Below are 22811 nucleotides of genomic sequence, written 5' to 3' on the forward strand. Positions count from 1 at the left end.
ACTGTGGGTAATTGTTGACATTTTATTCAGCAGTACTTGACCATCTATGGGCTTTGAGTTCCCATTTCCATACGGAGCCATGCAAACAATTAATGAAGTACAAAATGCGCTGTATTTTTGGACGTAAGTGACATTGCAATTGTGGAAGGAAATTCCAGGCCCTTCTCTATCTGCGCTTCTGAAATGAGCCGAGTATTTTTGGATAACAATTAATGAGAATGAAGTAAGCCTAATTAAATTTAAATAATTAGTTTTGCTTTGCATATTGCTTGTTAATGGTCGTTGGTTATGAATTGACCAAAATTAAAAATCAAATGGCATTCTTTTAATGGTCGACAATGAGATAAGCATAGTCACTTTAATGAAATCTTCTCATCATTGGTATTTCCATACTTCAGTGTTAAATTTTATGAAATTCACTTTTTACCTTATGAACGGTTTGAATCAATTAGTGCAAGGTTGAACAGAGTAATTAATCAATATGAAATGTGTGCCATTGAAGGCTGCTTACAATTTGAATTCTATAGTTCAGATTAGTAATAGTTTTATTGTTCCTTTACTCGTTCAAACAATTAAATGTCAGTAAGTACCGGGAATTGAGGTGAAGATAATGCCGTACAAAATTCTGATATAAACTTAGTTTTTAAAAATGTCAGGAATATTTTTCAAATTCAGGATCCATGTTCTGAAACAATTGCTAAAGTTACTGATTATTCTAAATCTCTTTGTGATACTGCAATGCTGTCAGAGCATTTCGACGTGCTTCAGTTAGAATAGTGCACAGAGAATAGTTTTTATCATGTATACCTCGGCCAAATGCCCCTCCAGCAACTCCATGTGATTGCCCAAAGAATTCTCTAGCCTGCTTTCCAGTCCCAGTGATCTATCATGGAACTATTCAGCTGCTCATTAATTTCAAATATGCTTTCTACATTTGAGGAATAATGTATGAGCCTCATGAGGTAAGAAAGCATTTGCCAAATATACAGTAAGCTTTTCCTTTAGATTTAACCCTTTTGGATAACCATTTTAACTTGGTGTGTATTAGTAGATGTTAAAACACCTACGGTTCCAAGTCTTTTCCTAATTTTATTATACAATCCACAAATTACTGATTGACTTAACTGTATCAGCTTTGTAAATACTATGAAAGTTGTTTGGGAACTTGTGGATTTAAGGATCAGTTTTGAGTTCATTTTATGACTACATTTGTGTGTGTCATGTGGAAATGAAGTTAAGACTGAGTTACTTTTGATTCTTCAGGCTTTGATATTTTGTTTTAAGCATAAAGGTATTGCAAACTAAAGGCACATATAAGTTTCAAAGTATTTTAAACCTACAGTAAGTATTGAGACACTATGACTGGGAGTAGTTTTTAACTTTGCTTTTAGTGTTATATTTTTGTATTTGTAAAGGGACTCCTCCAATTCTGCAGAAGCCAGGATCCATCCTTAAAATGTTATAGTTTTATTTTTAACGTGTCACAAATAATCATAGCTGTTTTATTTCTTTGATTTAATAAAGGAAATAAAATCAACATCCTGTGGTTTATGCTGCTTTTATGGATATTGATAATTGATAATGATGCAGTTGGAAGTCTAAAGGGCCTGGGAAGCTACGCCTGAAAAATTTGCGTATTGTTTAGATCCTTGTATTGCAAAATGTTCCTGAGAAACTGCTGAGCTTTTGAGTGAAGTACCTGGTTATACTGTAAAAGCCCATATTGATGTACATGTGATTTATGCTTGCTTTGGGGGTTATGATAAACTTGAATATCAGCTGTTCCATCACCAGCATAAGTTGGCCTGTTTTTGCATTTGGCTTTCTGCTGTAGTGTATGTACAGACGTCTCACTCTTCAGTATTCCACCATACTAGGGGAAAGAAATTCAGTCGTTATCCGTTTAATTGTAGAACTTTTAGCATCTGCTAAAATCAACTTCACTCAAACATCTGCTCGAACTTGAACCAAGGAACTGAATCCAAACGAAATGAGTCTTTTCGGTACAGATAACGAGCTAGCTAGTCTGGGTGGCAGAAGGAACTACGAGAGGCTTTTTTGAGATCTAAACCCATGAGAAATTATAGAGAAAAGAAATGAGGGATTAGTGAGTTACCTGCAAACTTTCCTGAGCTTAAAACTATAACAATGGCTAGTTGTGATTGACATTTTGCAGCCCTGGCACACGTGGACATTTACAAGCCAGACATGATCTTTTTGTCTGCAGTTTACTGTACATAGAGGAGTTGAGAATGAGACCAATCTGACTCGTACAGTGCCAGATGTGAGTGAATTGTTACCTTTTTTTAAACCTGGTGTTCGCTATAATCTTGCATGTATGTTGATGATTAATAGTTAGAAATAAGATTGTACAGCTGCCAATTTAGTTTGTTTTGGACAAGCTGGTATTCTATCGTACGTGCGACAAATGTGAGTTAATCAAATGCTGAAACGGTTACAACAATGGATGTATTTTAAAATGCGCTTTGATTACTTTCTTGCATTCATGTAAAACAACTGCATAGAAAATCAATCCTATATTGCCTTTTTGTGAAACTGAATTTTTTTAAAAGAAAAACTTTGACATTCATAAGAGTTCAAGATAGCTTAGGACGAGCCATCATTCTTTCCTTGTAGAAAAGGTTCCATTAACTCGGGCCTGAACTTCAGGAATTTGACAATTCTGGTCAATTGGGCCATCAAATTTTTTCATACAAGTTGAACAGTGTCAGAGCAGTAATTTGGGAGCAAGACCCTGTCTCGAATGTGAGGTAATCCTAACAGCATGCCCATCCCATAGCCACTGCAAATAAAACATGTATTCCCTTTAGAAAAAGGTTACTAAAAGCTACCGACAACATGATCTCACTCAGTTCTCATTGTAGTTTGGAGATTGACTATTTTGCTTTTAAAGGAAACTTGTATAACTGGCAATGGGGTCCACCTTTTCCTTCCATTATTGAATTTCATCAAAGTCCATGAATTCATATTCGGTAGAATCCCATTCCTTATTTGATATAATGAGAAAGCTAATCATGGTATAATGCACAAGTTACCCACTATGTTTGCTGAGTTGGATGACTTGATCTAACAGGTTACATGCCGACTTAATTGAGATTCTTGAAGTTTTATTTAATTACATAGTTCGGGGACAACATTTCAAAAATAAAACCAGCCACCCACTGCAATTTGCCCAAAAGTATATCACTGTTTTTCTTTTGCAATCTAAATAGAGAGTATTATTAGAACATATTATTCCTTGATATACGTTTGTAGAGTCATGTTGGTAACTAGTTATAGGATAATTAAAAAATTCTCATTACAGCTGCACCAACTTACCCGGAAGCAAGAGTGGACAAGTTAATAATAGAAGGGAGCTCTGAGGCCCCACAAACTGGTGAAGATGCGAAGAAACAGATGTGCCCGTACGCAGCAGTGGGAGAGTGCCGATATGGTGTGAACTGTGTCTACCTCCATGGGGATGTGTGTGATATGTGTGGCCTGCAGGTTCTTCACCCCACTGATGCCTCACAAAGATCCGACCACATAAAGGCAAGTCATTGAACAGCAAGAGAGGATGTTGTGCTTTAAAGCTTCTAGGTTGATCATGGAGAAAATTAAGAATTAAGATGAGCTTAATCTGTAACAGCTGTTTATGATTGTTTTAACAGAATATAACTGCTGGATAATTGTGCAATTTGCTTTTGCCATTTTCTCCATTGCTACTTTAAACTAGTTTTGAGATACAGCGTGGAAACCGGCCCTTCGGCCCACTGAGTCCGTGCTGACCAGCGATCCCAGCACGCTTGCTCGGGTTTAACTCTGATAGTCAATGATACATTTGATTTACTTAAACCAGCTGTTATAATGCTGATCTTAAGGTAATTAAGTCATACAGAATGATGCAGCTGCTATCAGTACTGTAATTTAAAATGCTAAAGAAAACTAACACTTTGAATAATGACTATTTTTGAAGGAAGCTCCCATTTTATGTGCCCAAATAGCAATACAAACTGAAAACAGCCATTTGATTTTTTTTTAAATTGTTGACATTACAGCATCAAAATATTCCTTATGGAGCACACTCTGCTTCACAGCGTGTTGAAATAATCACTTAAATGCAGCAAATGTTATTATTTATTTTATTGTTTTCCTTAAGCAACTTCAAGTAGTACTTCATCCCAGAGTAAAGCATGCTACCAGGCTGACAGTGATGCCTGCAAACCATGTTTAGTGCCACTTCTTACCATTAAATGTAATTAACTGCTCCGAAGTAGCACGTAGCTGAAGAAATTTTAATTGGGTCAGAGGGATTGTGCATTGCTCCTCCCAGAGCATTGTTTCCAAACGACTTATTATTTGCATCATTTGTGTAACAAGCGACGTACATAACTAAAGACATTAATGAGTTTTTGTGAAGCACACTGTTGAAAGATTACAGAGTTCTGAGATGCAAATAACCTCTGTGGTGTCCCAGTGCATGATCATCAAAAGACTGGGGGGGGGCAGATAATATCACTTATTAGGAAGAACATTATTGATTATTGGTTATTAAAGCAGGGTGGTAATGCTACATGGGGGATTGGTGAAACTGCACCTGCAGAACTGTTAAGGAAGGATGTTAATGCATTGAAAACACACCAGAGAAGGATTCCTAGACTAACATGGAGTGTGTGGGTGGTATTGAGAAGTTGGGCCAACGTGGCCTGTATCTTGTGGAGATGAGGAGACAATTGAACGGTTCTTGGAGTTTAAAAGACTGGATGTTGAGAGGATGTTTCCTCTTGTGGGAGAATCTAGGGGATTACTGTAAAAATAAGTTGGAGGTGAAATCATTTCTCTGAATGATGAGTGTCTATGGAACAGACTTTGTCAAAGGGCAGTGAAGCCCACGTGGCCATCAGATGGAAACAGTGGAAGAACTGTGCAGGTTTGGAGGTTAATTGGCTTGGTGAATGTAAAAATTGTCCTTAGTTGGTGTAGGTTTAGAGTTAATATGTGGGGATCGCTGATTGGCGCTGACCCGGTGGGCTGAAGGGCCTGTTTCCACGCTGTATTTCTAAACTAAACTGTATGTGAGGTGTTGGATCGTGTGGATGAGGAATGTGGGTGTCCGGATTGTGCGGAAAGGAAAAGGTAAAAGAACAGATGGTGAATCTCCTGTCCTTGCAAACTGTGGTAGCTTGTTTAATCTTTGCTCAGTTTTAATCTTCCAGTCCCCGCCACATCTTTGTAAATTTCTGCATCCTCTTCAATGCAAGCAAATGCAAATCTTTATGTAATGTGATTAAAACTATTTGCAAAACTCACTGCACAACTAGTGTTGTGAAGTCCGAGCAAGCTCTTGTATTCAATGCCTTGGCCAATAAAGGATAGAATCGAATAGGCTGCTTATTCAACATGAGATGTCCACACATCCTGAGAGGTAACAGGACATCATCTCCAAGGTCTGTATCTTCCCATTACCTTTTAAATTAGATTAAATTCTATTTTGGTCAGATAAAATTGGTTTTAAGGTTGTTTTTTTTTTAGCAGGCTTACATGTGCAACTTTGACTTTATAAAATCCACATAGACTTTATCAAATGCATTTCCTTCATCAATACTTTGTTCCTTAAAGAAAGACAAAGGTTACCTTTGTCATCCAAGTTTTAGCTCTGTCTGAATATCTCCCTTTCCTGCAGGTAAGATTCTTACAAACAAGAGGGTCCATCTAAAGTTTATTATTTTTCAATTGGCTCCTTTTCATTGGACAGATTCCTTGAGGTAAGCATCATCACAAGCCAAAGAATGAGGACAGCAGCAGCACTTGTATGCAATGAATGTTCTGGAGCATGTGTTTAAGAAGGAACTGCAGATGCTGGAAAATCGAAGGTACACAAAAATGCTGGAGAAACTTAGCGGGTGCAGCAGCATCTATGGAGCGAAGGAAATAGGCAACGTTTCGGGCCGAAACGTTGCCTATTTCCTTCAGGGTTTCGGCCTGAAACTTTGCCTATTTCCTTCAGGGTTTCGGCCTGAAACATTGCCTAATTCCTTCCGGGTTTCGACCTGAAACGTTGCCTATTTCCTTCAGGGTTTCAGCCTGAAACGTTGCCTATTTCCTTCGCTCCATAGATGCTGCTGCACCCGCTGAGTTTTTCCAGCATTTTTGTGTACCTTTAATGTTCTGGAGCAGTTCTCTGCCTCCACCAAGTGTGTTCTTTTATGCATACTAGTTACAGCCTTCATTACTTTCTTTAACACCAGTATCTCGGATGGATATGAGACCACGGACCCACTGTGTTAGTTGAGTATTGATTGGATTAAGTCGTCTGCAGTCAAGTCCATCACAGACTTGTCACTTAATCATTGTCTTAGAGCAAAACAGCATTTGAAACAAGCCCCTCGGCCCAACTATTCATGCCCAACAATTTGTTTATCTGAGCTCATTGCACTTCCCTGCTCCTGGCCCATGCCTCACCAAACCTTTCCTATCCATGTTCCTATCTAAATGTTTCTCACCTGCCTCTTCCATTTCCTTTGGTTGCTTATTCCATATATGCTCTGTGAGGGGGAAAAAAAAGCCTGTCTGTTCCCTTTTAAATCTTTACCCTCTCACCGTAGACCAATGCCCTTTAGTTTCAGATTCATTAACCCCGAGGAAAAGGCTGCCTATTCTCCATCCAGCCTGTCCCGGCTTCAGGGTGCATTGCATTAGGAAGGCTGGAAGTATCGTCAAGGATGCCTGCCATCCTGGCCATTCATCCCCTTTCCTTGCTTCTACCCTCTAGAAGATACAGGAACTTTTAAGTCCAAATATGCCGACTTTAGAACATTTGCTACCTGAAATCATCTCTTTCACACCTCCCTCCTGGAGATGCTGCCCCTTGCTCTTAGATGACCTCATTCAGCAATTCTAGTATTTTTGCACTATTTCAGCTGTATTTAATATTAAGTGTATCATCAGTTGTATTTATACCGCTTACTTTGAGTTTTATGCAATCAAGGAATTTTATTCCATATGACTAATTAACCTGAATCTGCTTTGGCCAAAAGTCCTGTTTGGACTACTGAACTCCTGCTAGGTAACACCTTCAGGTCCACAATATTACTGTTGCATAATGCAAAAGGACTTGACTGGCTTATATTTGTTGGAACCATGTTTAGCTCTTTTAAAAAGTGTTGTTAGTTATGTAAAAGGACATTGAAACTCATTGAATTGCTAATAATTTTAGTTCTTCTGTGCAGTCACAATCTTGGGCATTATTTTTAATTCTAGAATTTTTCTATTGATGAGATGATAAGCAAGTCTCTTGAAACTCTTTTGAAGATGCAGTATTTTACTATTATATTTATTTCAGTTTCAATGTGTACATTAACTTTGATTTGTATTTCTTAAATTTTCCTACTTCTAAAATTGCAATATTGTGTTATCTTGATGCATAGATGTTCTTTCCATAGGCTTGCATCGAGGCCCATGAGAAGGATATGGAGCTATCTTTTGCCGTCCAACGGAGCAAGGACATTATATGTGGCATCTGCATGGAAGTGATATACGAGAAAACCAATGCATGTGAGCGGCGTTTTGGAATCATGTCCAACTGCAATCATGCCTACTGTCTCAACTGTATTCGGAAATGGAGGAGCGCTAAACAATTTGAGAACAAGATTGTAAAGTAAGTCCTTGAAATTTTAATTCATTTGGCCGTTTATGAATTTAAAAGAATCATTCAAAGGGAACACAATGTGGATACCGAAAATATGAAAAATAAAATGCTGCTAAGCGTTTATTAACTGAAATACTTTTGAGTTTAGAACCATAACATGGTGAGTGAGAATAGGGTTCTGTACCCCATGCGTGGGTTCAAGTTCACTGCAACAGTGTAAGAAACCAAAGACCATCGTATTGGAAAATTACATCTCTCTCTCTCTCGCTCACTCAACACTCACAAAAATTGGGAGCCATTTGGCCTATCAAGGCTACTCCATCATTTACTGAGATTAAGGCAGATGCTCTTCTTATTTCTGCCTATCCTCAGTAAGCATTTGCCCATCTGCTTATCAAGTACCTAACTATGCCTTCAAAATATTTCAAACCTCTTCTCCCACCCTTTGAGTAAGAGGTTCCAAAGACACTGATGAAAACACCTGCATTATGCAAGTCTGGTGTCACAATGGTTCCAATATCTCAAGCCCCAGAGATGCTGCCTGTCCCACTGAGTTACTCCAGCTTTTCGTGTGTCTATCTCCGATATCTCAAGGCTCCTTGCCAACTGAAAACATTGTAAATAAGTATATTTGTGTTTACACAAACTGGCAGCAGTATTGTTACTGAGAGAAAGATTCGATATTAGATAGCCAAATGCTAAATAACCCTTTTAAATAGCAGATAGTGTATTTCAAAATGTTATAGATTTTGATCAATGAAGGTTGTGAATAATTAATGATTAGAAATTTTAAATATGCAAATGTAATAATTTGGTATTTTATAAATGAAATAATATGCACTAACCAAAATGTTTAATAATACAATGTAGTCAGTTTAACCTACATTTTCTATTACTTCTAAGCAGAATTAGCAAAAGGCTTTAAAGGAAATGCATAAGCTATTCCCAATGAATTTATGTACTCGAGTTGGCTCATGGTTCCTGTGCAAGCTGCATCATTTCCAGATCAGAAACGTCCTAGGTTGCATTCCTTGATCAAGTTTTCCTAATCCATCTCAGCTGGAGTGGGGTGGCCGCGGTAATTTGTGCATAGTGCTTCGCTATATTTATATCTGCAGAGTGTGTTTGCTTTAGAATATTGGGTGAAATTGACCCGGAGTTGGAGAAAGAATCAAATCAAGTATGAAGCAATTTTATTAAAAAGATTTAGACAAATTTAATATTCAGTGACTCAAACAGCAATGGCATATCTGCAACTTGAGTTGTTCCCAGTTTATTTGTTGTAGAATGTAAAATTTGAGATGGTTTGGTTTGTAACAATAATCTAATTTTAGTAAAACTGATTGTTGGGCTTCATTGTCATATGAGATGAAGATGCATATTTCTTCAATCAGCAGTTATATGATTTACAAGACCAGCCTTTAAGATTATTTTTTTGGATGGATTGACAATATTGTCATAGTAATTACTCATGAATTTAAATTTCCAGATCCTGTCCTGAGTGTCGAATTACATCAAATTTTGTCATTCCGAGTGAATACTGGGTGGAGGAGAAGGAAGAAAAACAAAAACTCATCAAAAAGTATAAAGAGGCAATGAGGTAACATTTACATTTGATAATTCCCCAGAGTAAATGTTGCGTATTATTGTAGCCTATGTCTGATTTGTGCATTTTTTTGTTGCTTGTCAGACTTGTTCATAACTCAAACTTTAAGGATAACCGTACAAAAAAATTAACCAGAGTAAATTATAATGCTGATTACGTCATTGGTGACTTGGTCGAACGGCTGAATGTCGTCCTATCTTTGCCCTGGTGCTGCTCAAGTCAATTGGATTCCCCGATACTGAGAAGTAAAATGCTCTGCGATGCTTCTTTTTCACAGCCATTGGAAAGGCTCTTGGCAGATAGGTGTTATGAAAAATAGTTGGTGCCTGACTTGCACATCGGGCTATTTGTGTTGGGTCCAGTATAATTTCCTGAATAGTTTTTATTTTGTGGCAGCTAATGGCTATTGAACAACAAGCAGAGATGTGTGGGCTATTTCTTGGTCACCTACAGACATTTCTGTGATTTAAATAGCGTTTGCCACTTAGTATGACTGGGATTTAGACATTACGTGGAGCTAACCTTATAGGTGCAACAACACAGACGGCCCTTTGGTCCATACTGGCCCCCAGGAGTGCACCCCATTAATCTAATTTGCCCCCCCCCCGCTCATAATTCTGGACAGATACCTTCTCTCCGCTGATGCTGCTTGACCTGCTGGGTTCCTCCAGCACTTTTCCCCTTAAGATTCCAGCACCTGCAGCGTCTATGTCGACATGAAGCTGTTGTTCCTGCTCAAAGCCAACAGCAGAACATGTTCCAAATCTAACAATTGTCAGCCTTGCCTGTATCCATTGCTCCAGGTGACAGGGAATGTCTCTGGCTGTTGAGTGAGTGGACAAGTTCCATAAGTGGGCAGTTATGTTGCTCTGGGATTGAATATTCTAGTTTACATCAGTCCTGTGATCTGTGTTAATGAGTAGTTATAAGCTGTCTTCTCTTGTTAAATGGTTTAATATTAGGAGAAAGAGTGTAGTATATTGTGCTGTGAAGTAAACTACATTTGTTGTTTTTGGTTACTAATTCACCAGCAGGAGAATTGGGAAGATGAAAGATAAAGATGACACTCCCGTGTTATCTATAATGAAGAATATAACAGTCATTAATTCAACATGTCCTAACAAATCAAGAACGGCCCTGGGTTACATGCCTTCCTATGCTACTTCCTAACTTGGACATAGGTTTGGGAGGAAAGGATACACACAAATACAGCATGCAACATTGCTACTTATCTAAATGAATTGGGTCAGACCCCAAGAATGGCTGTTCTGGTAGAAAGTAGCTCACGTGTGATTAACTTCAATATTTTTGTTAAATGAGTGCATATCGTAAAGAGGTTTATTTTAAACTGTATTCTCAAGTCTGCAGATTGACTAAAGGAGAGCGTTCGGCTTATTTGGTTTTGCGTTGTGAACTGAGACTCGACTACAGAGCAACATGTGGCAAAGCAAAGTCAAAATTGGTCAAAAACGATCCATCAAATTTCTTTATCTTAAAACTATTCTTGGGGCAGGATACAGAGGCGCCGCCTGTCATCGCCATCAACGACTACGATCTTGATGCCGTCCATCAGTTCATGTACCTCGGCTCCACCATCACTGACAACCTCTCCTTGGACACAGAGATTGATAAGAGGATCGGGAAGGCAGCTCCAACTCTCGCTCACCTCACAACTCGAGTGTGGACCAACCCAAAGCTGACAGTGAAGATAAAGGTAGCAGTCTACAACGCCTGTGTCAACAGCACGCTGCTGCACGGAAGTAAGACATGGACTACATATGCCAGGCAGGAGAGAAGAATCAACACCTTCCACCTGAGAAGCATCTGCCGTATCCTGGGCATATCCTGGCAAGACAGTGTCCAACGCTGAGATCCTGTCTCGCGCTGGCCTTCCCAGTATGTACACTCTACTCAGGCAGCGCAGACTGCGGTGGCTGGGCCATTTCCACTGCATGGAGGATGGCCGTATTCCAAAAGACGTCCTCTATGGAGAGCTGACATATGGGAGGAGAACCATCGGCCGCCCCCAGCTACATTACAAGGATGTCTGCAAGAGAGTTATGAAGGAGCTGGACATCGATGTGGAGTCCTGGGAGAGCCTTGCAGCTGAACACACGAGGTGGAGAGGTACCCTGAACCAACATCTCAAAACGGGGGAAGAGAAACTGTTGAACGCAGCGGCAGACAAGCGGGCACGTAGAGAGGAGCGCAGCAACTTCAACAAACCAGAGACCACACACACAAATGTGACCTTTGCCACAGAGACTGTCACTCCCACATTGGTCTCTTCAGCAACAAGCGACGCTGCTCTGGCCGAGGTTTGGAGCTAGCAGCCAACAACTAGGATGCATCACCCATGGTCAGTCATGACCGAGGGGGGGCCTCCGAGATTCTTTTCCGCTGGTGTTGATGCTATTTCTACCTGCTTTCACCAAACCAACCACAGATTTCACAAGTGATTCAGTAATGTTTATCTCTTTCTCTGCAGCAATAAAGCGTGTCGATATTTTGATCAGGGGCGCAGGACTTGTCCCTTTGGTGGCAACTGTTTTTACAGACACGCCTATCCTGATGGACGGCTGGAGGAGCCTCAACCACAAAGAAAGCCGATTGGATCAACAGGCAGATACCGGGTAAGGATGGCGCTGATTTAAACAGCTCTATTCCCGCTTCTGCTTTCATCTGTGAGCTGTCATATATGAGTGGTTACACTAGTTATAAGGAGATTAAAACCGGCTGGAAATGCTCAGTAGCTGTTGTGAGAGAAAAATAATGAGTCAGATTGATAATCTTCCATCGGGACTAATGGTGAGCCATTAAAGTATGTCCAGAGGTCTATACCATCTATTGCTCAGAATTTCTAACTAAATATGCCTTGAAATTGTGTTGACAGATTTTCACATTTATCCACATGTAATATTTCATGTCAATTATGTATTTAGCATTAATCTAAAAGTATGATATTAATTATTTTAATTGATCACTTCATTACTCCATATTGACTGCATGAAACATATTTGCGCACAACATTGTCATAATAGTCTTAATGCGTATCTTCAAATGGAAATTATTGAGCGCACACTACATTGCTATGTTTCTGTTGCTGTGGTGTAAGCTAAAAGAAAAAAAATCTAAGACATTTAGTCTTTTTCAGCTATCTATCTAAATTAAGTTAACAACGTATCTGAAGACTGGTTCAATATCAGCTAGCTATAAATTCAAGACTTGATTGTTTACAATGATCTCTGTTATGTTACAGAGCCAGCGGAGAGCACATTTCTGGGATTTCATTGAAGAGAGGGAGAGTGCGGACTCCTACGAAGATGATGAGATGGTCACCTTTGAGCTTGGTGAAGTGCTACTGATGCTTTTAGCAGATGGCCCTGATGATGACTTTTCAGATTCTGGTGATGAGTGGGACTTGTTTCATGATGAGATGGATGTTGATTATTACGAGTTTGACCTATAGCACCCATTGTAGATTTTGGACTGTCTGTTGTTTTTTTTTAGACAGTAGCTTTTCTGTGTTGTGGCAGTGCCATATGTCTTAGGCAGGCCAAGCACTCTGGGTGCAGTTTCACTTTGGACGTTTGTGCAGAGTTCTTTGTCAGTAGTACATCAAAAAAGAAACTTGTTCCTTGTAAGTTAAATTAACTTGCTTTACTTGAGGTGAGAAGCTGGAAGATAAATATAGCAGCGGGCTATATTTCTTTCTGTGGACTAAGAGATGAGTTTAGGTACCTGACTTAACATGGGGGCGTCCGACCTGGATGGTTCTGAAAGTGATATTACCACTTGCAAAACCCTGAAATCAGTGAAAAGGACCATGTACACCGTAATTCATCTTCAGCTTGTGTTATCCCATGCCATACTCTCTGTGTACTCCTACTGTTTTTAAAGAGGGGGTTCTGCAGTCAGTGACCTTTTTAAGAGTCGTGGTATAAAATAATTATGATTAACAACCTTAGCCATTTCCTGCCTTTCTATTTTTTAAATTTTATATCGTTTGTTAATGGAGCTCAGGAACCTTGCTCGGAGCTACTGAATACAATGTGAAGGAGCCATACCGTCTGTAAGTCACTGAAGTAAGCAGCCTGTCTTATTTCTAGGCCTTTGCTCCCAGATACTGGATGGTTCACCAACTCCCTCCCAACAATTCTCATCAGTAACGTCGTCAGCGTTCAGTTTATACAGAAATATTTTTTAAAGACACTCAAATAGATCAGAAAGAAGAGGATGTTAATCAGAATTATTTTGTGGTTCAGTTTTGAAAAAGGATTCCACTGTTAAGATTCCACTTTATGTACTCTGTTCAGCAAAGGTCATTTGCCATGGTAAAATGAATTGATGGCTTTTATAAAAGCAGAACTAAAACTTGAAGTAGCGCTACAATGTGAGATTAACCTCTTCATATAACGTTCCTTTTATTTATTAACTATTGGCTATTCTGACTGACATTTCAGTGTTAGTCGGCTTATTTAAATCCTTCATCTAATCTAGATAAAAATAATGACAAACGATAGGATTACCAAAGTCGTCTTATCCCTTTTTTGTAAAATGCCGTCTCATTTTATAACTTGTTGCAAGTTTATCTGACTGACTTCAGTTCAGATTGCATTTGGATTCTTAACTTAATATAGGATGTTCTTGGTGAAACTTGATCTGCTGTTTGAGAATGGGCAGGGTATTTCATAAAGTACCTAATCAAACAATTGCAGGTAGTGTGTGTGTAGATATACAGATTCAGGCAGACTAACGCCCACCATTCTCTCCTTTACAAATGCTCACATTAACTAATTGATGGATTGAAAATGCTGGGAGTCGTAAATGAATGAGATTCAGTCAAAAATACCCATTTCTACCACCGTGTGAAATATTTAATTCCACATCCTCGGTTTCTGGCTTCATGGTTTCTGCACAATGTGATCTCACTTGTAGACTGAAAATTAGCATACATGTTCCTATTCTCCTTTAGAGGATAATAGGATTCTGTGATTATTTTAATGAAAGCATGAGGCTGGGCAATTGTGGCATGACTTGGATATGTGACAAGGCAAATTTAGCCCTTTTCCCTCTTTGTGGAAGTGCACGCGAGGTCTGATTTTGTGAAGAACTGTGCTGTTGTGAGCCTAGTCATCTTGGGAATGAAAATGGAAGTAAATGTAGATGGTCAAAGCTGTTTGAGATCACTTCCTCGTACCTCTCGAAATGCAGCTGGAACCGATGCCCTTTAAACTGTCATTACAAGTATAAAACAGCATTTTTCTAAATAAATATCTTTTGCTCTAAACTGTGTTGTGTGTTCTGCATAAATCTTGGATTTAAGAGAAGAGTAAAGATGCATTCCTCACAAGGATGGTGTCGAGAGAATGTATGTTTTAGTGGGCTGGTGGGTTGGGTGGGGGAAAAGAGACACTGTACCCGAATGGCAGATGGTGGAAATAAGTCGGAGACGAGAGATGCTATTTTGTACAGAACAAGCAGCCTGGCTGGCTTCTGTCGTTACTATTTTTTCGTGGCAGAGTAGTTAAATTTCTGGCCACTCTGTTAGTAAAAGGGTGTTTGGAAATTAGCGAGACAAAGACACCACTGAGACGAGTCCACTGAGTCTGTACCTACCACTAAGTGCCTATTTCTTCAATCCCTCTGTTCCGAGGCACTTCAACTAAATTGTAATTGAGATTAATAACATTCCAATAAAAAAGCTCAGTTACGACACTGGCATTGACACTTGTCAGAGGGAGAAGCAGGTAGGCGTACCTTGCATAAAGGAAGATAATAGGTACACAAAAATGCTGGAGAAACTCAGCAGGTGCAGCAGCATCTATGGAGCGAAGGAAATAGGCAACGTTTCGGGCCGAAACCCGGAAGGGTTCGGCCCGAAACTTTGCCTATTTCCTTCGCTCCATAGATGCTGCTGCACCCGCTGAGTTTCTCCAGCATTTTTGTGTACCTTCGATTTTCCAGCATCTGCAGTTCCTTCTTAAACATAAAGGAAGATGATGGTAGTTGATGATTGGAATCTCAGCCTCAGTATATTGGTGTAGGAGTTTCGTGGCAACATCCAAGACCAAACTATCTTCAGCCCAGAATGACCATCCTTCCTTAACATCAGAAGGGAGAATGTCTTTGGATGCAAAAATATTCAGTACCATTCATAGCTCCACAGAGTGACAGCTACTTCCAGTGATGTACAAACATACCTGACGTGACAAGATGTGTTTGTGCTTCGGGTGCCAGGCACTGGTCATTTCCAATAAGTGCCAACTAACCACCTGCACCTTTATATTCAATAGTATTGGAATCCCTCACTACGAGCACTATGAAGGCAACATTGGCCAGACGATTAACTGGATTACTGCGGCAGCAGCTCAGAGGCTGGGTATCATGCTGCAAAGGCTTCATAACCTGATTCTCTCATCTCGTTTACGAGATGGGTACAGAACACTACTCATCTAGCTGAGTAGAGCTCCAACACGGGCATGATTATATCATCTAGGATCAAGTTGCAAGATTGGTACCTTATGAACCACAGGAAACAGTCAGTCGGTCTACCCATCACTGGCAAACCATTGGGGGGTGTAGCATCTTTCAAATGTTAAGCTCTTACAATAGCAGCCCCCCCCCCCCCCCCCCCCCCAAATCCAATCCACAACCTGTACCATTGAGAAGGACAATGACAGAACATGCATCAGAATGCCACCACACACACACACACACACCCACCCACCACCTGTACATTGTTTACTGGGTCGAAACACTGCAATAGCACTTCTGGAAGCATCTTCAACAGAAGGGCTACACCATTTCAAGGCTGCAAATTGCCACCTCTCTCAAGGGCAGTTAAAAATGAGCAATAAATGTTGGTTTTGTCAGCAACACCCACACATTTCCAAGTCACGGTCGTGAGCAACAGGGAGGGGAACATGCAAGTCTGTGCCCTTGGTGGCAGGCATGGGGGCGATACTGTTGGAATCCAAATTCTGAATCTGAAACTTGCTTTACAAAATATTTTACACCCACCCTCTCACTTTTGTAGAGCTGGTGGGAATATTGTTCTATTTCAACCCACACTTGGTCTAGTTTAGAGATACAATATTGAAATGGACGCTTTAGCCCACGTCGACCATTGATCCCCTTCACATTAGTCCCAAGTTCTCCTATTCCTGGCACACTAGGGACAATTTACACGGAGCAATTGATCTCCAATCTGACACTGCATGTCTTTGAGGTGTGGGAGGAAACGAGCACCTGGAGGAAACCCAAGCGGTCACATGGAGAACATGTAAACTCCACATAGACAGCACCCGGGGTCAGGATCGAACCCGTGTATGTGGGGCAGCAGCTCTGCCTGCTACGCCCACTGTGCTGCCCTGGCTAAGTAATGCCTTCTTAGAATGACAATCTCTCAGCTTGACCCTGTGCCCCATAGATTCATGTCATAGATTGATGGATCTTACTCCCCCTTCAGAGCAGTGGCTCAGTTGGCCAGCACAAGAAGGACAAAGCAGCGTTTCCTCCACCGCCAATAATGCTAATTCCTCTCCCAAACACCAAACAAAATGTAACATCCAACCAGGTACATGATACAAACTGCATTCTTAAACTTTTTGAAAAAATGAATTGATTACATTGAATTAACTAAAATGCCAGTAATGTAGACAATTAACACTGTACAACATGTTCAAACAAAAGAACTCTGAATATGTGAGTGACTTGCACGGTGTAACTTTAGAAATGCAGTCACATTATCCCTCTTGTCAGATCGCCTTTCAGACAATCCAATCAGTTTAATCACACTTTCAACACCCTAAGAATAGTATTCTGTGATGTAATAGATTAATTAACACACATGCACCTCTTATTTTGCCAAGATCTAGTTGACATCAGAACGTGTAACACTATCACAAATAAAGGTGTCTTTATGTTTAATAAGGAACTGCAGATGCTGGAAAATTGAAGGTAGACAAAAGTGCTGGAGCATCTATGGAGCGAAGGAAATAGGCAACGTTTCGGCCCGAAACGTTGCCTATTTCCTTCAGGGATTCGGCCCGAAACGTTGCCTATTTCCTTCGCTCCATAGATGCTGCTGCATCCGCTGAGTTTCTCCAGCACGTTTGTCTACCTAAAGGTGTCTTTATTCCCGGTTTATCCCACAACATTGTAAATTTATGATGGATTCTAATCAGTAATGTACTTTACAGATGTGGAATGGCCCTGCAAATAGTGCAGCTCTCTCAACATTCCAGCGATCCAGGTTCATTTCTGACTTGTGCTGCTGTTTGTGTGGAGTTTGCATGCTATTTCTGTGATCGAGCAAGTTTCCTTGCCAAAGATGAGCTGATAGATGGTCTAAATCAAATTCCTCGTATGGGCAAATCAAATTCCTCATAGGTTGCAAAACATACTTGGCTAATAAAGTCCTATTATGATGATTATGATATGAATTTACGGTGGCAAATTAACCTCCATAAAATATAGGAGAATTGTACCATGAACCATCCTAGACTCTGGGCTGAATGGGATCTATGGATGTGTATTATCTCTTGACCAACATTCCCTCAGACCCTAATATTGCTGTTACTACACCTTCCAAAAGGTACAACTTTGCATTGATGGAAGATTAAATCCCACCTGCCAATGCTCTGCTTTTTCAGCTGATCGGTGTCATTTATACACTAGACAATCCTCATTACCATCCACAACACCACACATTTCTGCAAACTTACGAATTATACCTTCCACATTCCCATCCAAGTCTTTGGTGTATGATCAAAAAGGTCCCAGCATCGATCCTTATGCTCTGGGTCACAGATTTCCAGTTTCCACCCACCTGTCACCAGGTCAATGTTGGATCTAATTTGACAGCTTGCCTTGGATGCCAAGGGCTCCAACTTATTGGAACGACCTACAATGTGGTACCTTGCCAATGGCTTTACTAAAATCCATATAGACCACATCAACTGCACTCAACAATATACTTATTTAGAAACAAGGAACTGCAGGTGCTGGTTTATACAAAAGGACACAATGTGCTGGAGTCACTCACCGAGTCAGGCAGCATCTCTAGAGAACATGGATAGGTGACGTTTTCAGGTTGGAACAATTCTTCAGGCGCTTTGAAAGAAGGATCCCGACCTGAAACATCACCTATCCATTTTCTCTGAATATACTTAATTCCCTCTTCAAAAAGTCAAATCAATTTAATGAAACAGGATTTTCTACAAATCAGGTCATCTTGATTATCCTGAATCAATTCTTGCTTTTCCAAGTGAAAATAAATCTTGTCCTGTAGAAAATTGTCCAATACTTTCTCTACCACTGATGTCTGACTAACTTGCCTGAATCTAAAGGAACAACATTTGCTATCCTCCAGTCCTCCGGCATTCACTGGTGACCAGATTCCCCTCTGGGCTCCAGCTGACCTTGTAGCCTGCAATAGATGTCATCAGGCATTGGAGATTCATCATCCACATTTATTTGTTTGGAAGACATCTAAAACACCCTCTTTCTTAATGCTTAAATGCTGTAAAATATCACTGCCCCCCTCCCTATACTCTCCAATTACCATCCTTTAGTTTTTGTAAACGTGAATGAGGTATTGATTTAATCCTCATCCAATAGATGTCATCAGGCATTGGAGATTCATCATCCACATCTAGTTCTTTGCACGATGGCCCATCAGTCCAGAACAGGACCCACTCTTTCCCTGATTAACCTCTTGATCCTAATGTACTTATACAATGTTCTGGGACTCTCTTAATCTTGTCTTCATGATCATTCTTTGCCTTCGATTGTTTCTTTTCTTGGTACTCTCCAAAATCCCCAATCCTCATTGTTTTCAGTTGCCCGTCTTGTCTTGTGCTGCTTCCCCTCAACCAAACCTTCCATATCCCTTCTCATCCAGGGTTCCTAAATCCCGTCATTCCTACCTTTCACTCTTCTGTCTACAAGTCTGGATTCTTCCCCAATGTTGGAACTCCGCTTACATGTGCAAGATAAGAGGGAACTGTTTGGCGCAGTGAGATAATGTGCAACGCTAACATTAAGACATATTTAAACATAGCTATTGATAAATGGATTGTACTGTCACCCTACATAGGACTCACATATTGGTTTAATAAAACCTCTGCATTCACTTTACAAATTCCACTCGCTTTAAAGCCTCTCCGACCAAGACAAGGCTATCCATCTGGTCGGTTATATTTTGAGTTGCTTAACACCCACTTGCCAGGACCTGGCCAATATACCTCTAAACGGGGGGGGGGGGGGGAGCGATAAGACTCGTGTTTGGGGTCGGGTCTGAAGAAAGGTCCCGACCCGAGACGTCGTCTGTCCATTCCCTCCACGTATGCTGCCGGGCCCACCAGCTGAGTGACTCCAGCACGTTGTCATTTTGCTCAAGAATGCCAGCATCTGCAGTTCAAGTTCAAGTGAGTTTATTGTCATGTGTCCCTGATAGGACAATGATATTCTTCCTTTGCTTCAGCACAACAGAACATAGTAGGCACTGACTACAAAACAGATCAGTGTGTCCATATACCATTATATAAATATATACACACATGAATAAATAAACTGATAAAAGTGCAAATAACAAATAATGGGATATTAATGTTCAGAGTTTTGTCCTTGTGCTTTGCAAGATCAACACAGCGGCGGCAAGACTGCTCGCAAGCAACTAGCTTCAATCGGGTTGCGAGAATGAACGTAGAAACAAGAACAGCAGGTGCTGGTTTACAAAAAAAAGACACAGAGTGCTGGAGTAACTCAGCGGGTCAGGGGATCCATGGGGACCATGCATAGCATAGGTGACGCTTTTCAGACTAATGAATGTTGACAGAAATAAAACCAGAAACTGTTGCAAGTGCTCGGCAGGGAAGGGGGGAGGTTCGAGCTTGCACATGCACACGATCTCTCTCTCACTCTCACTGCGTTCATACCTGCTCCACATTTGCAAGGCTACCTGCTGTTTGACCGCTGCCTGAAGCCCGGGGAGGGGAGGGGAGGGGGAGAGCGGCGGCGATCGGTGCGGGGACGCCCCGGCTGCGGGAAGAATCGGGAGCAAATCCCTCTCCGGCGAATCCATCCCTGCGCTTGGAGCTGCCCGCCCGCCCGCCATCCCTGCCATCCAGGGGAACAATGAGCGGCGCGGCCGGCGGCGGCGGCTGTAGTGAGGGCTCCCGGCCGGCAACACAACCGCCCGACGGCGACTCGCTCTTCATCAGGAACGCGTCGTTCGGGCGGAGCTCGGCTCCGGGGTTGGGGCCTGGGTCGGGGTTGGGGCCTGGGTCTGGCGCCAAGACGCGGCCGGTGCTGGCGACGACGACGGCGGCGGCGGGCGGGGGGGAGGGGGTGGCGGTGGCGGGAGAACCGTTCGTCTGTACCAGCGCCTCAGCCCCGCCGTCACCTCCTCCCTCCCGCCGCCGCCGCACGCTGCTCTACCGCGGCCTGTGCCTGCTGCTGCTGCTCGCCCAGGGCGGCCTACTCGACTTCTACCTGATCGTCTTCACCGACCTGTACTGGTGCTCGTGGATCGCCACCGACCTGGTGGTGACGGCCGGGTGGCTCGTCCTCTTCGTCAAGCGCGGAGGCCCGGGAGCTGCCGGCGGCCGCTTCGCCTTCGCCTACCTGGCCTGGCTCATCTATGTGATCGCCTGTACTCCCAAAGTGGTGCTGATCCTGCAGACGTCCATCCTCGACCTGATCGAGCTGCAGGTTCCCCTGGGCACCACCGGCTTCAAGATAGTGGTCATGTCGACCGTGCCCTTGCTCTACACGCTGCTCAACTCGGTGAGCATGGACTCGGGCGGCGGTGGCTGCAGCCAGAGGGCCCAACACTACTACAGCCGCACCTGCCTCGACCTCCTCGACAGCTTCACGCTGATGGAGCTGCTGCTGGCCGGACAGATCCCCGGCGCGCTGCTCAAGTACACGGTCACCGCCGTCTACCTGCTCTCCTTCTCCATCCCCGTGCTCTGGCTCTACGAACTCAACTCGCTGCAGCTGGATTACAAGTGCGTCGTGTTCCGCTTCCTCTCCAGCGCCGCCGTCAATGCCCCTCTCCTGGCGGTCAGGTGCTTTCTGGTCTTCATTTACGACCAGCAGGTCTCGGTGTTCCTGTTCAAGAATGTCTTCTGGCTGTGCTGTGATTGCGCCGAGGTGCTGGAGAGGTGCTGCCTGGTGCGGCGGGTCCACAGGTACTCCAGCCCCCCCGGGCACTTCACACAGTGCGTCTCGGACAATGAGATGTGCAGCCACGGGTATGTCAACACCCTGGCCGTGGCCGTACAATCCTAACGACGGCAGCTCACCCTTCAACCCGCCCGGGAGGGAAGGGAGTTATCGTCACGTTTTAAACTCTTTTTTTGTAAGTTCTTTTGTACCTGTAACGAGGGATGTGTTTTGAGTGTTAGTGTGCCAGTTCCTATTGGGTCTTGTATTCGCTTCAGCACCAGTTGTCGGTGGAAAACGCATTATCTGAATCAGCTCAGCCGATCCCTGGTACTTTCGTTTGGATTCGATTTTTTGATACTTTTTGTTGTGCATCTAAGAGGCCAGAGCGTCCAGTCCAACAAGCACAACGTGAAAGGCAGCTTCCTAACTACTGCATAGCAAAGAACTGCAGATGCTGGTTTAATTCGAAGGTAGACACATAATGCTGGAGTAACTCAGCGGGACAGGCAGCATCTCTGGAGAGAAGGAATGGGTGACGTTTCGGGTCTGAAGAAGGGTCTCGGCTCGAAACGTCACAAATTTTTGTTCGCCAGAGGTGCTGCCTGTCCCGCTGAGTTAAGCCAGCATTTTGTGTCTTACCTTCCCAAGTACTGTTCCGCACTTCATTTAAACAGCGCCCAGCAATCCAACGACTATGGCCTGGCGCCGAAATTGAAGGCGTGGGTTTCATTCATGTGCTGATCAACCCGAATCTGATAGGTTGCTGTTTCTGCTGGATTTATTTGTGGGATTTTCGTATGCATTTGGCACCATAAATCGGCAGAGCTCGAGTCCAAATAGGAAATAGGACCCGTAATTATAGGGATAATGAGAGATAAATAATTGATCAGCTTCGTTGCGCTTGTTTTGGTAATCGTTTACACTCATGGGACCCAATACGATGCAATACCATTTCATCAGGTGAACGCAATTAAGAGTAAAGACAGCAACTCTACCACTACGCCCACCCACCCAAAGGGTATTTACCGTCGCAGTGAGGAGAAAGGCGAACATATACTGATTCTGTCGAATGCTGACTAATTGGTGGATCTGCTCTACATTTTAAGATGTTGGGTGCCATTTCAACTGGATTAACTGGAGTATTAGTCTGCGAAGAATTCTTTCTAAACAAAAAAAAAAGTAATGAAAACCAGGCAGTATTGTGCTGTTACAACATACAACGTTCACTTCAATTTAATAATTTTACATTTACCAAATGAGCACTAAGAAAGAAAATGTGATAAAAACGCCTTACATAATTTAACAGAGCAATTTGGAATCATATTTTAAATAGCCTAATTATAATTATCTGTGATTGTAGAGTTTTTGTATTGATGTCAG

At 42.1% G+C, this 22811-nt stretch overlaps 3 protein-coding genes across 5 annotated transcripts in view; 2 read left to right on the forward strand and 1 right to left on the reverse strand.

Annotated features, from left to right (window-relative positions):
* Positions 1 to 14544, forward strand: part of mkrn1 (makorin ring finger protein 1) — a 47359-nt gene extending 32815 nt beyond the window's left edge. For all 3 annotated transcript variants that reach the window (XM_033037500.1, XM_033037499.1, XM_033037501.1), the window contains 5 exons: positions 3326 to 3552; positions 7443 to 7657; positions 9138 to 9248; positions 11743 to 11887; positions 12514 to 14544. In XM_033037500.1, coding sequence (XP_032893391.1) covers positions 3326 to 3552; positions 7443 to 7657; positions 9138 to 9248; positions 11743 to 11887; positions 12514 to 12723 — 908 coding nt within the window. In that variant the 3' untranslated portion in view covers positions 12724 to 14544. The remainder of the gene's footprint in view (positions 1 to 3325; positions 3553 to 7442; positions 7658 to 9137; positions 9249 to 11742; positions 11888 to 12513) is intronic.
* Positions 1 to 20845, reverse strand: part of ttc38 (tetratricopeptide repeat domain 38) — a 105526-nt gene extending 84681 nt beyond the window's left edge. Inside the window, exon 1 of the mRNA XM_033037502.1 lies at positions 20772 to 20845. The gene's annotated coding sequence lies outside the window, so the exon portion shown is untranslated. The remainder of the gene's footprint in view (positions 1 to 20771) is intronic.
* tmem121b (transmembrane protein 121B) lies at positions 20159 to 21980 on the forward strand. Its single transcript, XM_033037505.1, has one exon. It carries the CDS (start codon positions 20397 to 20399, stop codon positions 21552 to 21554), a length of 1158 nt encoding a protein of 385 aa, XP_032893396.1. The 5' UTR covers positions 20159 to 20396; the 3' UTR covers positions 21555 to 21980.
* The last annotated feature ends 831 nt before the right edge of the window (positions 21981 to 22811 follow it).

This window comes from Amblyraja radiata, chromosome 19 (genome assembly GCF_010909765.2).
Source record: "Amblyraja radiata isolate CabotCenter1 chromosome 19, sAmbRad1.1.pri, whole genome shotgun sequence".
Lineage (NCBI taxonomy): Eukaryota > Metazoa > Chordata > Chondrichthyes > Rajiformes > Rajidae > Amblyraja > Amblyraja radiata.